General features: G+C 41.7%; 2 protein-coding genes across 10 annotated transcripts in view; both read right to left on the bottom strand.

The window, feature by feature from the left end:
• LOC119176489 (uncharacterized) overlaps positions 1 to 13845 on the bottom strand; it is a 36524-nt gene extending 22679 nt beyond the window's left edge. The window contains exons 1-3 of one of the 9 annotated variants that reach the window (XR_012886987.1): positions 13664 to 13845; positions 9285 to 9342; positions 6496 to 6816 (exon numbers count right to left, since the gene is read on the bottom strand). Coding sequence is in view for 4 of the 9 variants with exons in the window: in XM_075877737.1 (XP_075733852.1) it covers positions 6496 to 6816; positions 9285 to 9359; positions 13664 to 13780 (513 nt within the window). In the remaining 5 variants the exon portion in view is untranslated. Of the gene's footprint in view, positions 1 to 6495; positions 6817 to 9284; positions 9360 to 13474 lie in introns of all 9 variants that reach the window. The other 8 variants (XR_012886991.1, XR_012886988.1, XR_012886990.1 and 5 more) reach the window with 8 other exon arrangements.
• Positions 9482 to 13475, bottom strand: Nrd1 (Nardilysin). Its single transcript, XM_037427789.2, has one exon. It carries the CDS (start codon positions 13361 to 13363, stop codon positions 9800 to 9802), a length of 3564 nt encoding a protein of 1187 aa, XP_037283686.2. The 5' UTR covers positions 13364 to 13475; the 3' UTR covers positions 9482 to 9799.
• Positions 13846 to 14510: the final 665 nt, after the last annotated feature.

Here is a 14510-nt window from a genome sequence, read left to right as displayed (position 1 = left end):
ATCACGCTTGCAATCGTGTCATTCTCCTACATAAGATAGTCCACACTGGTTTGAGTGTTCTAGCACTAATATCATTCATGGCATCTTCTACATGCTGTATTCAAAGATTTGACACTAAACATTACACCCTATAGATCTATACTCAGACCTCCTTATAACAAAGTCAGGTCTGCCACAAAAACACTTTGTTATATCTGAAAATTTTTTATTAATATACATTTTTAACCCTGTATCTATGAGAAAGCTATTCTTCACTTACTTCGTCATATTCTGGTTTATTATAAAGAGGTTTGAGTGTATTAAGTGTTTTGAACTTTCCTCCTTTTTGCACACCATGTATGTATGGAATGACATAGAAAAGTACTATCTGTGCAGACTTGGTTATAAGCAATATGACAAAAAGTGCATAATCATGCAGTTTTTAATTGTATTTTTCATTGTGTTAAACATTTGTATTCACTCCTGGTATGTATGAAAAACTAAGACAGCAGTATTTTGAAAATAATAATAATAATAATAATAATAATAATAATAATAATAATAATAACAATAATAATAATAATAATAATAATAATAATAATAATAATAATAATAATAATAATAATAATAATAATAATAATAATATAAGATCATAAAGTCCCATTTAAATACAGTGCACATTCAACTCGCTTCAATTTATTGTAAACTCATTTTAAACAAAAAAAAACCCAGAGTGATGCCTACCAAAATGCTCATAAGATCTTGATCTACCTCAGTCCTACAAACAAAGTGCATAAATTTGCATTGCATCTCACATAATGCAACAGATGTGGAAGTGCAAAAGAAGGAGAATTATTCAGTTGGCTCAATTATTTGCTGTGTCTAACAGATGTAGAAATTGACACTGACTTTTTTCAGGCTGCAAGCAATGTTAATTCACTGGTAGTAATGTACCGGCAATAGTAATAATATATACAGCAGCGCCCGACGAAACTACATTTGGTTTATTCCTCGAGTGGATATGTTGAGCAAGAAGTCTATCCAGAGGGACATGTTTTGCCATTAGTTTCTGCCTAGAAACAACGGTAGGCTTTTATTAAAGTGGTCAGAACATACAGATTCTTACGAAGGATTAGAATGAGTATTGACAATTTGCCAGTAATAGAGAAAGCTTGCTATTCATGCAGAAATGCAGAAGTGGAGAATGGAGAAAGAATACAAGACTACCCCAGTTTTCATATCCATCTGCACATTAAAAAGTACCTCCCAGTTGAAGGGACTAACAGCAGATTTTTCTCGACCCAGTTTTTCGCGACGCAATGAAAAGCTCCCTCTTAGTAGTGGTTAATACTACAGCAGTCAATTCCAAAGACATTCAGACATTTTTAAAGAATTTTTCTATCGGAAAAGCCATTAAAGAAGTATGAGTACCTTCTTCAGCAATGCTGCAAATTTATAGCAATTCTGATAGCACTCGTTGCAAACCTGTTCATTACGCTCAATATTCTACTTTCACATAAATGAGAGAGAATATTGTTAACCACTTTCTTTCTGCCCTTTTCAGCCATTTTCTAAATATAAAACACCAGCAGCATAAGTTTTCTGCCTGCTAGTCATAACATCAAATCCCTTTACCACTTCACAGGCACTCATAATACTTCTCCAACTTGTTTATAGGCGCTGCTAGTCCTCGAGCTAACTTTCATGCTGCCCGTAGAATCCTGAACTAAGAATTTCACTCACTGATCTCCTCGTTGAAAAACAAAAAAAAGTGTTATCCTCTCTCTTAAGCTGCCCATGGCCTCCACGAATAGCTCTAGTAATAGTTTCCTAAGATTAACTAGAGGAGACTCTGGCGCTCCGATCGTTCAGTGACCGTGGGAATGATAGGTGGTACACAAATTTGCCGTCTTGCCTAATCTTCAAACTTGCCGGCTTCAAATGCACTTGTGGCTTTGTTTATTGCTGAGTTTTGGTTTTTTTGCCAATAAAAGAATAGATCGTTGTGAACTTCCTGACCCGATTTGAATTCGTGAGCCTAAAAATTCAAGGTGGTGAAGCATAACTGCCAAACTTTTGCTCAACTTTGTATTGTGGCAAAGCAGATTCAGGTCACACGGAGCCAAAATAACGAAGATTAGGCAATACTAGGCAAATATCTGTACTACCCATAATACCCATGCTTGCTGAGGGGCCGTGCATTGCAGCTCCCATAGACACTAGCGCAGGAGTTTCCTCTAGTGTACTCATAGGAAACTCTATGGCTCAAGCAATGACGTATTGCTAGAGCCACTCACAAAGGCTACGTGCTGCCATTCATGAGCGTCAGATCATATGTCAAGAGGAGGTGGCACATCTGTCCTGCTCACTACAAATGGAGGTGTATTGGCAAACTTCACGTTATTCAACACTGATATAGAGACCCAGGGACACTAGAGAGCAAAAAAATTTTTTGGGAATTAGTAATTTCACAATCCCGATAACACCACTACCTGTTACCATGACACAACACTTAGTAAGCGAGAAAATGCATGAAAACAAAATATTAGTGGAGATGTCACCTCGAGATTTCTGTACCTAATATTGCTATGTCATAGATGTAACTAGCAAGGACAATGCAACAACAAGACGTGTACTGGTTCCAACGTAGCTTCCAATCGATAAAATTGAAGTACAGTGTCATCGACCTGTGGGTGCCATAGGTCTAGCATATGAAGTTTCAGAAACATTTATGAACCCAATGTCACAAAAATACTAAAAATATATTCTGAACTTTTCATGCCGCACACCATGATTCTGGTGCACAGTTTTAAGATGACACTTCAGCCTTGACTTTCTTTGTTAATAATAAACATATAATAGTGAAATATATGGCATTAGAGTTCTCTGAGTGCAGTTTATCAATCTAAACCAAGTCATTGTTGTTTCTCTTGAGTGTTTCTTTAACCGCAAGCCCCAGTAAAAGATCACATAATGGCCTCATCTGCATTTTCGCTTCCTTATTTATTTATTTGCTTATTTATTCAACACTGCAGGCCTTATCAGGCCTATACACGAGAGGGCATACAAAGCAAATAAGACTTCCTATTGTGGGGACAAAAAAGAAAGGAAACATATGGCCCCACCGCAGTGGTCTAGTGGCTAAGTTACTTGGTGACTGACCTGCAGGTCGGGAGATCGAATCCGGGCTGTGGCGGCTGCATTTTCGATGGAGGCAAAAATGCTGTAGGCTCGTGTGCTCAGATTTGGGTGCACGTGAAAGCACCCCAGGTGGTCGAAATTTTCTGAGCCCTCCACTACGGCGTCTCTCATAATCATATGATGGTTTTGATAAATTAAACCCCACGTATAAATCAAGAAAAAATATGCAATACAAAGCAGCCACAACAACGTTATAACAGTATAAAAGCAATAAACGAACAATGCATACCTGTTTCACTGAAAAAAACTAGACAGCACGATAACATCAAACGGTAACATAATTGACGCACACATGCAGGCTGTTAAGCACGTGTAGCAATGTGCGAGTACATGCGTGATACATCACTTCTGCCTTTATTTGTGCACAGATACCGCAGAACCTGATGTAATGCCTCTAAATGAATTCCAGCAGCAATGAAAATGATTCTAGTAATTAAGCACTGACGACGTGATTTGGCAAGTCATTCCACATCTCTATAACTACAGGGAAAAAAAAACACACAACGTGTTACAACATGACAGGAATGGCCGTATTGATTACTCGTTGTTAGTTCTGCTGGAATGTCAGTTCGGAGCTTTCAGGTAATCATCCTTATTTAAGTTTACCAGGTTTCGTGAAAAAAGATAAAGAAACTTCAGACTAGCTAATTGTAATTGGCTAGCAAGACTTGCGACACATGCTAGCAAACACAGCACGCAAATGTTCTCCTGCTTGGCATACTTGGAAAAATAAATCCAAGAGCACTGTTTTGAAATTGTTCCGATGCATCAATCATGTTCTTTTGGTGCGGGTTCCAAACTATTTCTGCTTATTCTAGGAAGGGTCTAATGAGTGTTTTGTATGCTGTTAGTTTAACTTGAGGAGAAGTGCAGTCAGTTTACGCCTAAAAAACCTAGTTGCTTAAATGAACGTGCAGAAATTTAATTAACGTGGGCGTCCCACTTTAAAGATGATGTTACCAGGCACTTTACAGTATTCACGTGCATGATGTCTGATCCAGAATAGGTGTACTTTAAGTAAAGTAGTGTCTTTATATAGGAAATTGTAATGAACATGGTTTTATACCGTGTTTTTCACAGTATACCCTGTTTTCACAGCATACCATGTTTTTCACACCATTTACCAATATTGTCTAAAAGATTTGTCAAGTTTCACCTGGTGTTCTGTTGTGCTATTGGGAGAGTATATGACGCAGTCATCTACAGAGAGCCTCATTGTAATGCCTGGTTCCATAGCAATGTAAATGTCATTGATGTAAAAGAGAAAGAGTGTTGGTTCTAGTACGGACCCATGGGGAACACCAGAGAACACGTCGGTGCAGTTAGACTTGGCATTATTAAAAGAAACATACTGGGTGCGATTAGCAAGATAAGCAGCAATCTAATTGACTATGTTCGAGTTAATGACAAATGATCCAACTTTTTGTATGAGTAACAAGTGCCGGACGAGATCGAATGCCTTAAAAAAATTAATAAATACCGCATCTATTTGTTACCTAGAAGATATCCATTGCAACACTGCTTTACTTTGTCTGCTCCACAAGTATGTCCATTCTGATAAGCCTTGTATATTACCACTCGAAACCCCCAGACGCACATCCTCAAGACTACATAGTCATCTTAGTTTCAAGTGAATTTTTGGTAAAACTACTGCTTTCAAGTTATCAGCTGTACCTCGTGCCATATCTTACTGGAATGATCTTTCTGATGAAATAGTTTTGATAAACGACCATAGAATAATTTGCGATCGTCTGAACGCACTTTTTTTATAATCTGTTTAAATTTTTGTTCTGCTTGTTTACTATGATCTTTTCCAGTGTACAGGTGCTTTCAATGTATTTTCGAGTGGTTTCTGTTGTATTTCACCTGTTATTGTAACATTTCCCCCCTTACTCAATGCTCGACAGGGCCTGTAAGGTTTCTTCTGAATTATAGCTGAAGCAAAGTTATGAGTAACTTCTAGAAGTTGTGTAGAGGTCGAAATCTTCTTTCTAAAACCGTGTTGGTTTGGGTAAAGCAGATTATTTTCCTCTAGACAGTTGATAAGTGCTTAATTTATGATATGCTGCATTAGATTGCAACATGTGCTTGTTAGTGATATTGGCCTGTAGGTGTTTATCAGTTGTTTGTTTCCAGTTTTATGGATAGGAATTACTTTCACACACAACCAATCATAAGGAAACACCACTGTTTCTAACAATAAGGAAAATATACTGTGCAGGAAAGGGGTTAGCTGAGTAGCATAGCGCTTAAGAAAAACATTAGAAATTTCATCCAAGCCTTGTGATTTTTTTCACATCGAGTTGAAGAAACAGGTTAAGTATGCCAGACTCTGTTTTAAACTCTTGCATGCGACCTTCACTGTTAGACAACAGTGAAAATGAAGGCTGCATACGCGTAAAAACTGTTGAAAGCACCTGCAATAATCCATGTGTCTTCAATGATGTTACTCGATATTTTCATTTTATTTACTGGGCTATCTGGCTTTGATAAGTACTTTAGAATTTACGCGGTTGGTTTCTCATAAACTGAGTCCGAGTGTTTGAGAAAAAGTGGTCTTTTGCCGTCTTCATTTCAGTTTTTATGTGACGTGAAAGCTCATTGAGCGCGATGGATTTTTTTTAATGCTTGCGGAGTCATCATACTTTCATTTCGGGTACTGCAAACTAATCGCTGAAAGGCTGCTAGCCTGCGTAAAGCCATTGCAGCCCGGGCATTGTCATTCCAAGACAGGAAGTAAGGCACCATGCAGTCCGGCGTCGTAATCGACCACAATGAGTTGAGGTCATGACAACTTTCCTTGAATGAACAGCGACATTGCAGCGGTTCCTTTGATGCATCGGCTCGAGCGTGAGAACCCGTCACCCCAGCGACCATGTACGCGCCGTGGTGGAAATGTGGTGACTCTGCCCCCAGTCAAAGATGTTGACATGGGCGGATGCGGGTGGCCGCATAGAAAGTTGTGTATGTCTTGGTATTGAACAGTCCCATTTGGTGCCCCTTCCCTGATCCACGGATCTGTGGAAACGACACTGTTTATGATCAGCCCTCGCAGGCTGCTTCGATGAATTTTTGATACCAGAACGCCACTATATAACTTGACTTTCATGTTGACCTCTCTTTAATGTAAATAAACATCTTTATCCTGTTTTCCCATACAAGTGTTGCTCCTCGTTGTAAGGCACGAGTCCGATGGGGTGGCCAGCTACCAATGATGAGAACCACCGAGCCCGAGTTGCAACAGGGCACAAGTAGCACAAGTAGCCTCACATAACTAGTTTTATTACAATTAATAAAGAACCTTTTATCACCAACCTGTTGAACGAAGAACACGCAGTTTAGCATGGTGCTCCGAATGGTTCCATCAAGCCTAGTGAAGCGCGCATGGGTCACGCTCAGCCTTTTATGAAGTCTCGCTGACATGCGAGATGTCGCTGGTGCTCCAAAAGGGTCCTCCGGGCATGACGGGCGAAGCGTAGCATCATAATGCGGTTCGTTCTCCCATGCTGATGGCGGTGGTAGCCACGTCCCAACTTGCACGTGTTGTTGGATACTTGATGACATCGGCCCTGAAGCGGAATGACCACAGCAATTCAGCAGGGAAGCGCATTCAGTTCTGTGAAGTCCAAGGCATACCTGTAAAACAAAGAGCACATAGTTTAGCATGGTGCTCCAAATGATGCTCCAAACATGCATGAAGCATCAATAGGCAACCTTAGGAAAGAAATAAAACTATAAATTCATTCCCATAAATAAAACACACTCATTTAGCCAATACACTACAATCTTTACATAAGCATAATTATCTAAATTTGAGTTTTGAGTCGGGCTCTGTTTCTTTACATCAGAGTTAATGATCCTTCAGCGATAAAAGGCAGACGCTGCTGTAAAAAACATTTTTATGTCTGAGCCATGGTTCAAAGTATTAAACCCCTTATTGATTGATTGATATAACTATTCAGATTAAAATAACCTTATTGAAATAAACCACTTATGAAAAAAGTTAACTAAACTTCCTAATTCCTCCTTTCAGTACTTTTTAAAGGTGAGATGGCAACACTACAAGACAGAGCTTGGGTAAAAAATGATGGCTGCCCCGCCGTGGTAATTTAGTGACTAAGGTACTCGGCTGCTGACCCGCAGGTCGCGGGATCAAATCCCGGGTGCGGCGGCTGTATTTTCGATGGAGGCGAAAATACTGTAGGCCCATGTGCTCACACGTTAAAGAACCCCAAGTGGTCGAAACTTCTGGAGCCCTCTACTACGGCATCTCTCACAATTATATGATGATTTTCGGACGTTGGACCCCACATATCAATCAATCAAAAAAAATGATGGCTTAGAAACATAAAAGGCCAGGGAACATGCAGGTCTGTCTGTGCAAGTCTTGTCAGCACAATTAAAATTGTGAGTGAACCCTGCCCACAAGCGTGAGGAGGGTATAACTATAGAAGACACTCTTAGCCCTCGTGCAGTCTTGATGTAACAAGAGAAATACTTGTTAAACAATTCCCAAGCCAAAGAAACAGCAGCCCATGATGCAATGATGCACAATAGCTCATTTCACTAATGTTAATGAGATGCAACAACATACCAAATTTGGAAGATACGCAAGTACAATCTTACGCTAAAATTCTCTTCAATTTAGTGCTAAGAATGATTCTAAAGGCAGGAGATAAATAGCTATATTTTTCTGGACACACATGCACCATCTACGAAATATCAACAGATAACAAAGCCTAGGACATATTTTAAAATAAATTTTAAAGTGTGTGTCACGGCACCGCACCCGAAGCCACCTCTGGTTTTTGTGTAAACAACTAACTGCCACTTGTGTCACGAGTTTGCGCCAGCTTCCGTGGTTCTTGCGAACACCCTCTCCTAGCAGACCTATTCTATGGAAAGAAAGGCGGAGCTTGCACGGAGTACAGCCGAGCCCGCTTATGACAATACTCAAGTGCCAAGAAACTTCCATTTTTATAACCGATAACTGCTATAAACAAATTGCACAACAAAGGCAAAATAGAAGGGCTGTTGTGAGAAAGCTATTGTCATGGTGGTGAGAGTAGAGAGAAAAGAAATGTATTTGCAAAATATACAGGCAGAAGTAGAAACAGCAGTATACAAGATGGCGGAACTACAACAACGTTAGCGCTGTTGCATTCGTCATCTTCCATAGCCTTTCTGGGGCATTCTTATCCGTGCCTTGTAATACTATAATATTGGATGCAATGTGCCAGCAGACAGCAGTAATAAAGATATTTTTTAGGACATGCTAGAAAAGTTGGATACTTTCGCGGGACCACCACATACCTTTTAGACCCAGTGTATGACAACATTCGAAGTTTTAGAGGCTGGAATTCTTCCAAGTCTCAACTTCTTACTCAAACTGCATGTCCCAAAGTGCATTAACAGAAGCCACCACCGCTGCTTTGCCACACTGAATTTTTGAAAGTCAGCTTTGCCGCAATAATAGAACTCTATGCTATGAGGTGTACTGCAAGCCAGAAGAAATGGTGGAGGACATTGAAGTTGTGAGTGGAAGTTCAGTAGCTTGAATTTCTTATTTTCTTTTTGCTCTGCAAGGCTTTCACATTTTATCTTTCAGCACAGACACCTAACCACTGAAATTCATTGTTCTAACCGATAATGTGGCATGCAGACATTGGTGCAAGCAGGTTACATCACCATTGAGAACATACAAAAGTTGACCGCTCAGCAGCTTCCTATTGTAACCAATATATTGTTAAAACCAGTATCGTTATATGTGGATTCGACTATACTAACACCAATGGCCTTGCTTCGGCAGTGAATTTTTGGGGGGTCAGAGATATTTACACATCTTGGAGAGAGCCTTCATTTTAAAGAGTTATTAAGGCAGTGCTCATGTGTACGCGGTGTTTCCGCTCATGTATTCAGCTATGTTTATACAAAACCACCTTGGGTGCCATCTTACTCGGTGCTCTTTGATACCAATACTGCCGCTGGGCAGTATAAAACCATCTACAAATCATTAACAGTCGCACACCTGAAGAAACAAGCTTTCTAGCCATGACAAGTGGGTCATTGGCTACTTATTACAACTGAAAAAACAAGATACTAACTTTTTCGGTTGGTGCTCCTTTTAAGGTATGGACCCAATTTTTGGAATTTCGTAGATAACTGTAATAAGTGACCATCTGTCACACACAGTAAAGCAGGCCATTACATCTCAATATTAGAGCATGCTCTACATACTGAAATTACGATGCTAACTTCTGGCAGTATGCATGAAAACAGCTCTTAAAACACCACGTAAAAGTGCCCTTTCAAACTCCTTTATTATCATACCAACAGTGTGCCCCCAGAAGGCAATGATGCAAATTGGGAAGCGTGAAAGACTGAGCTGCAGGGTTACATCTTCGGCACTTCACAAGGCACTAGAGTCCATTGAGCACCACTTTTGCATACAGCAAAGCCAACATGGCTTGAAAAACTTCAGAGCTCCTAGTGGGTGGCTCCACTAGCTAATACATTTCAACACTGGAAACGAAGAGTGGAGCAATGCTCTACACACAATGCAAGATGACAGTTACACATATCCAGCGGCAGTGGTGGTAAAGCATTCCAGAAGTGGGCTTTATGAAGTGACCTTACAAACAGGAAACACAGCTAGGCCTTGTTTGAAGACTATTATGTCATTCACATACACTGCGTCTTGTTTTTCAATTACTGATTCAAGGAACTGCAAAGAATAGGCCATTTCTTCACAGCTGATCCCTTCAGGGCTATTCTGATCAGTAACGAGCTTGGGGTTCTTCCAGGAGGGCACATTGTGCATGTTCTCAATGCATCCTTCGTAGGAAAGTGTTTTGCCCTCGGCAGAGGCATTGTGGATATCACCTGTGCTGGATGTTGGAGTCTGAGGGGCTGGATATCCAATAGGCCTTGACTCTGCAATTGCTGCCTCTCCAAAGCCAACAATTTGAATTGAGAGTTTACGTCGGTGTGGCTCTCCAGAGTTCTTTGAAGGAAGAAAGAGTTTGCAGCTTTCTTTGAATTCTTCCAATGTCAACGCCTTCAGGATGTCAATCTCTCGCTGAAGGCGATCAAACACATAGTCAAAACTAACTATCTCTTCCCAATATCTGTCAGACTCCTCCTGCATGTACAAGTCAGAACAGCTTTTTTGTTTCACAAGTGATGAAACTTGCGTTGCAAATTCTTCTTGGGTGAGCTCAGCAATCTTTTTCGAAAATGCAAAGAGGAAAAGCTCAATTTGTTCGTCAACATATGAGCAAGTAAACTTTTCAGCAGAAGAGCAAACGCCAACTGTGAATCCAACAATACCACTAGTACTCTTGTATGAACAGCTTACATCATATCCAAGCTGCGTCTTCGTTCTCAGTATATCAAAGCAAGGCTCCTCCATGAAATCAATCATTAGCTCAGCAAGTGCATGCTGCTTAATGGAACCTGGTCCTATCTGGTAGTAGTTGACAATCATCGAGTTGCGGTCTTCAATGTTAAAGGAGGCAAGTCTGCAATACTGATTGCCAAATGGAATTTGCATCACTCGAGACTCCGGGATCATACATGTAGGGAGAGGTGCACAATTCAGTTTTTTCACTACAAGTTCACCAAAGGCAATGGCCTCAGATGCAGTGAAGTTTCCATGAACAAGGCCTTCAACAAAAAGCCGTTTCCTGAATTCCTCAACAAAACATAGAAGTGAAGATAGAGTAACATCCTCGATGACCCTTCGCTTCTCTATGTTTGACCACTGGCACTGCTGAAGAATAGAGAATCGAGTGTCTGTGCACAGGCGTGATGGCTTCATAAACAAATTGTAATAACGCTTTTGCACATGCTTTTTGATGTTTTCAAAGAGCTGTTGCTTCACTTCGACGGCAGCTAGATGGTGTAAAATAACATCAAAGAGCACTGGCAACTTTTCATTGAAGCCCAGAACGCTTATGATGAGTCCATTCTCATTAACTGATATTGTGAAGTCGAGAGATGCGCACACAGCAGCATTAGTTTCCTGACTCATGTTCTGGAGCAAAGTGTCACAAAGGATGTCCATGAGGACAGCATTTTCAACAGACACATGCATTACAGGTGATATCAGCTGAAAGAACACACAAGCTTTAGGCACATTGAATTTAGTGTCTTTCTTGTACCACAGCCGAAATCGTTGATCTTCATGCAGCTTGACTGGTAGTTCTGACTGGTGAACCTTCTCTTGCTTCAATGTGAAGTCAGTGGCAATATACTTGTTTCGTTCGGGGATCTCGAAGTATGAATCAGGCACAAGGCTGGACCATTCTGCAAGCCACTCCCTTGGAATCTCTTGGACACAGTAGGGCGTTTCAAGGTAGGGCTCTTTCTTGGTGCAGATGCCTTGGTTTTGGTATTGGCTGGAGATGATCATGATGTTGGCCTTATGAGGGACGAGATAGTCGAGGCATTTTTGAATTAATGCAGGGTCATACTCAAACAGGCAGATCTCGCCATCTAGGTAATGCTTTGGTGGGTATAGTTGCATGTTAGCACAAATCCGTTCAACATAGTCCAATGGACTTTCCTCTTCAGACCAGCGAAAGCTGTTGTTGGCAACCGTTTGGATTTCTTCAAAAATACTCTTTACAGGTCCCACTTTCCGCAGCATAGCTAAGAAGGAAAACACAGCTACAATCACTTCCCGAACATGTTTTAGCCCTTCTTCGGTCAAGGAGACTGTGATGTTGAACAAAGTGCAAATTGTGTTATGATGAAATCCAGTTCCCTCATTTCCAGCAACAAGGCCTAAGGCCCACATTCTGTTCCTGAGATAAGCCAAAATGCTGCCAGTTCCCTCATGCCCAACAACGTAAGAAATGTATTCTAGTGGCTTTGTTCTATACTCATGAATGAGGGATGGCAAGGCCCAAGTGAATGAGACATTGTTCACTTTCTTAACAGGCTGTACCTTATACAGTTTGGCAAACCGCTCCAATGGGAATGGTTGATTAGTGAGAGTCCTTGGAAGTTCAGGTGCAGGCTCACGCACCGGTATTGCAGAAAATATCTCTCTGACCATGCATTCTAGTTCATCCAGAGAATGCCTTGACTGCACAGCAAGATTCATAATTGCTGGGCTGTAATGCTGCTCAAAAAATGTGTGCAATGCAGCATGGACATCTGTGCCGTTCTTTTCTGGCAGTTTCTTCAAAGTTTTTGTGTTGCCCCACATAAACTTCCTCATTGGGTGTTTTTTACGGGCAACACTGCCAAGCAATTGCTGAAGACGAGAGGAATCAGAAGGTAGCACAATCTGAAATTCATTGTCGATAGCTTCCAACTCTCTCTCCATGCTCTCCTTCCTTATAAGTGGCGATACAAAACAATTGGCAAATATGTCCAATGCTCGGTAGAAATGTTTCTGGTGAACTTCCATCTTGTACACTGTTCTCTCACATTCGGTGTAAGCATTGTCACTACCTCCATGCTTCTTCAGAAAAGCATCGAAGAAATTCTCGCGCGGGTACTTGCTGCTGCCCATGAACACCATGTGCTCGAGAAAGTGTGCCAGCCCTGGCAAGTGCTCTGGTTCGTGGAAGCTTCCAACACCGACGCAGAGGGCGGCAGCTGCCATTTTCTCCTTCCTAGTATGGTAGTGCTGTCTGCCGTTTTCACGGGAATACTGTCCCGACTCCATGTCACTTTCAGGCTCACTGTTGCTCCAACCGCGGACACTTACGTCATCGTCACTCATGCTCTCATCTGAAGACGCGTCTGAAAACGGTTCCTCCAACGACGGTGGTCGGCTGGAGGATCCAGAGCCAAGTTCGGCCATCATATCGCAGTGCCCCTCATCCGGGCTTTTCGAATGCGGGACGTCTTCGCAGTTTGCAGAGCTGAGGTAATTTGCTATCGACGATGCGAGGCTCAGCTTCGGAAGCGAGGGCACTTGCACTTCATCGCCAATCTTCACGTCCGGTAGATCCTCCGCTCCAACCAGGCAGCCGTGACTCGCCTTCTTCGAGGAACCTGGTGTTGACGTGGACTGACGAGACGGAGAGGAATGCCTGGACGAGGAACAAGACATCGAAGACAGTGGGCGTGTCTTGTGGTCGGACACCAACAGCGCGGTGAGACCATTTTCCAACGTGATCACCCTGTACTGCCTGGTATCATTTGCCGACTGCCGAACGTCTTCCATTGTAGCACGCGCAGTCTCTCTGCCGAGGGTAATCAGAAAACGAATACGCCTGATAGTGTGATATTTTTTTAGTACAGTATCACTGCAGTGGGCACACCCATTTCAAAGTACCGATGTTCCAGGCCCAACTTGAGTCTTCCCAAGATGAAAGCGATGACGCCTCAGTAGTGCTGCTGACAGTGAGACTTTCTGATGACGCAGGATGAACACCGCGAAAGCCCGCAATCACAGTTCACACGTTCTTATCGCGGTCTTTGCGATGTCGGAGAAAAATTGTGTTTTCAAAAAGTACATACATACGGCACGGCAGGCGTTGAAATAATGTAGCGTGCAACTAACTCGGCAGAATGGAACGGAAGCCGAGCAGCCAGCTGGCTGGCAATGAGCTAGCTGGCTCTTTGGCTCAAGCCACGGCATGGATATCCATAGCTAGCCTACCATAGCCAACGCTTCCTAGATTACCCGTTCCTGCCGGATTATTGGCGGTCACTTGGGAAGCGGCGGTCGTCGGAACTAAAGTGATGGCGCTACTCAAGTAGGAGTGTCATTAAATAGTTTCTTACGTTTTTGGAGCTCATATGCAACAAAAATAACGTAAAAAAGTTTTAGAAAGGCATAAACATAATTTTAATTAACTCTAAGTAAGTGACGTTGTCATTCAGCGAGCAAATTTTTTATTACAAGGCATCTTCTAAAATTAGTAGCAAACGCTAAAATTGCTGATCTTAAAGGCCGAGTACAAAGACTCTTACACCTACGTAGGCAGCGCCGTCATAGATGAACGGCGTTTTGCACTCATCCGGCAGGCACAAGAAATCTAGGAGGCGTTGCCATACCATGGAGGAAGATCCCCATATCCATGGAGTTTCATACGATAATACATATTGCATGAAACTCGGCATCCATGTCTGTGTTCGTGACACTAGTTGACACTCTCATCTGTAGACTGTAGTAAATTTTTGGCACACACTTGCGCGGAGGAAGGATAAAATAAGTATGCCATAAATTGGCAGGTGCTACAACTTTGTAATACATGCACTTACCATCAAGTGAATAATTTAGAAAGTTAATTAACAAGTTTTTTAATTAGTGGCGACGATGGGAACCTTACTGTCATAAAACGTTTCTAAAAAATATGTAGTGTTAA

This window comes from Rhipicephalus microplus, chromosome X (assembly GCF_043290135.1).
Source record: "Rhipicephalus microplus isolate Deutch F79 chromosome X, USDA_Rmic, whole genome shotgun sequence".
Lineage (NCBI taxonomy): Eukaryota > Metazoa > Arthropoda > Arachnida > Ixodida > Ixodidae > Rhipicephalus > Rhipicephalus microplus.
Note: the sequence above shows the minus strand (reverse complement) of the source record. Positions and strands in the feature narration are given on the sequence as shown.

Bases quoted from the DNA above. Each gene is read 5' to 3' on its own strand.
- Nrd1 (XM_037427789.2), bottom strand. From the start codon at position 13,363: ATGGAAGACGTTCGGCAGTCGGCAAATGATACCAGGCAGTACAGGGTG.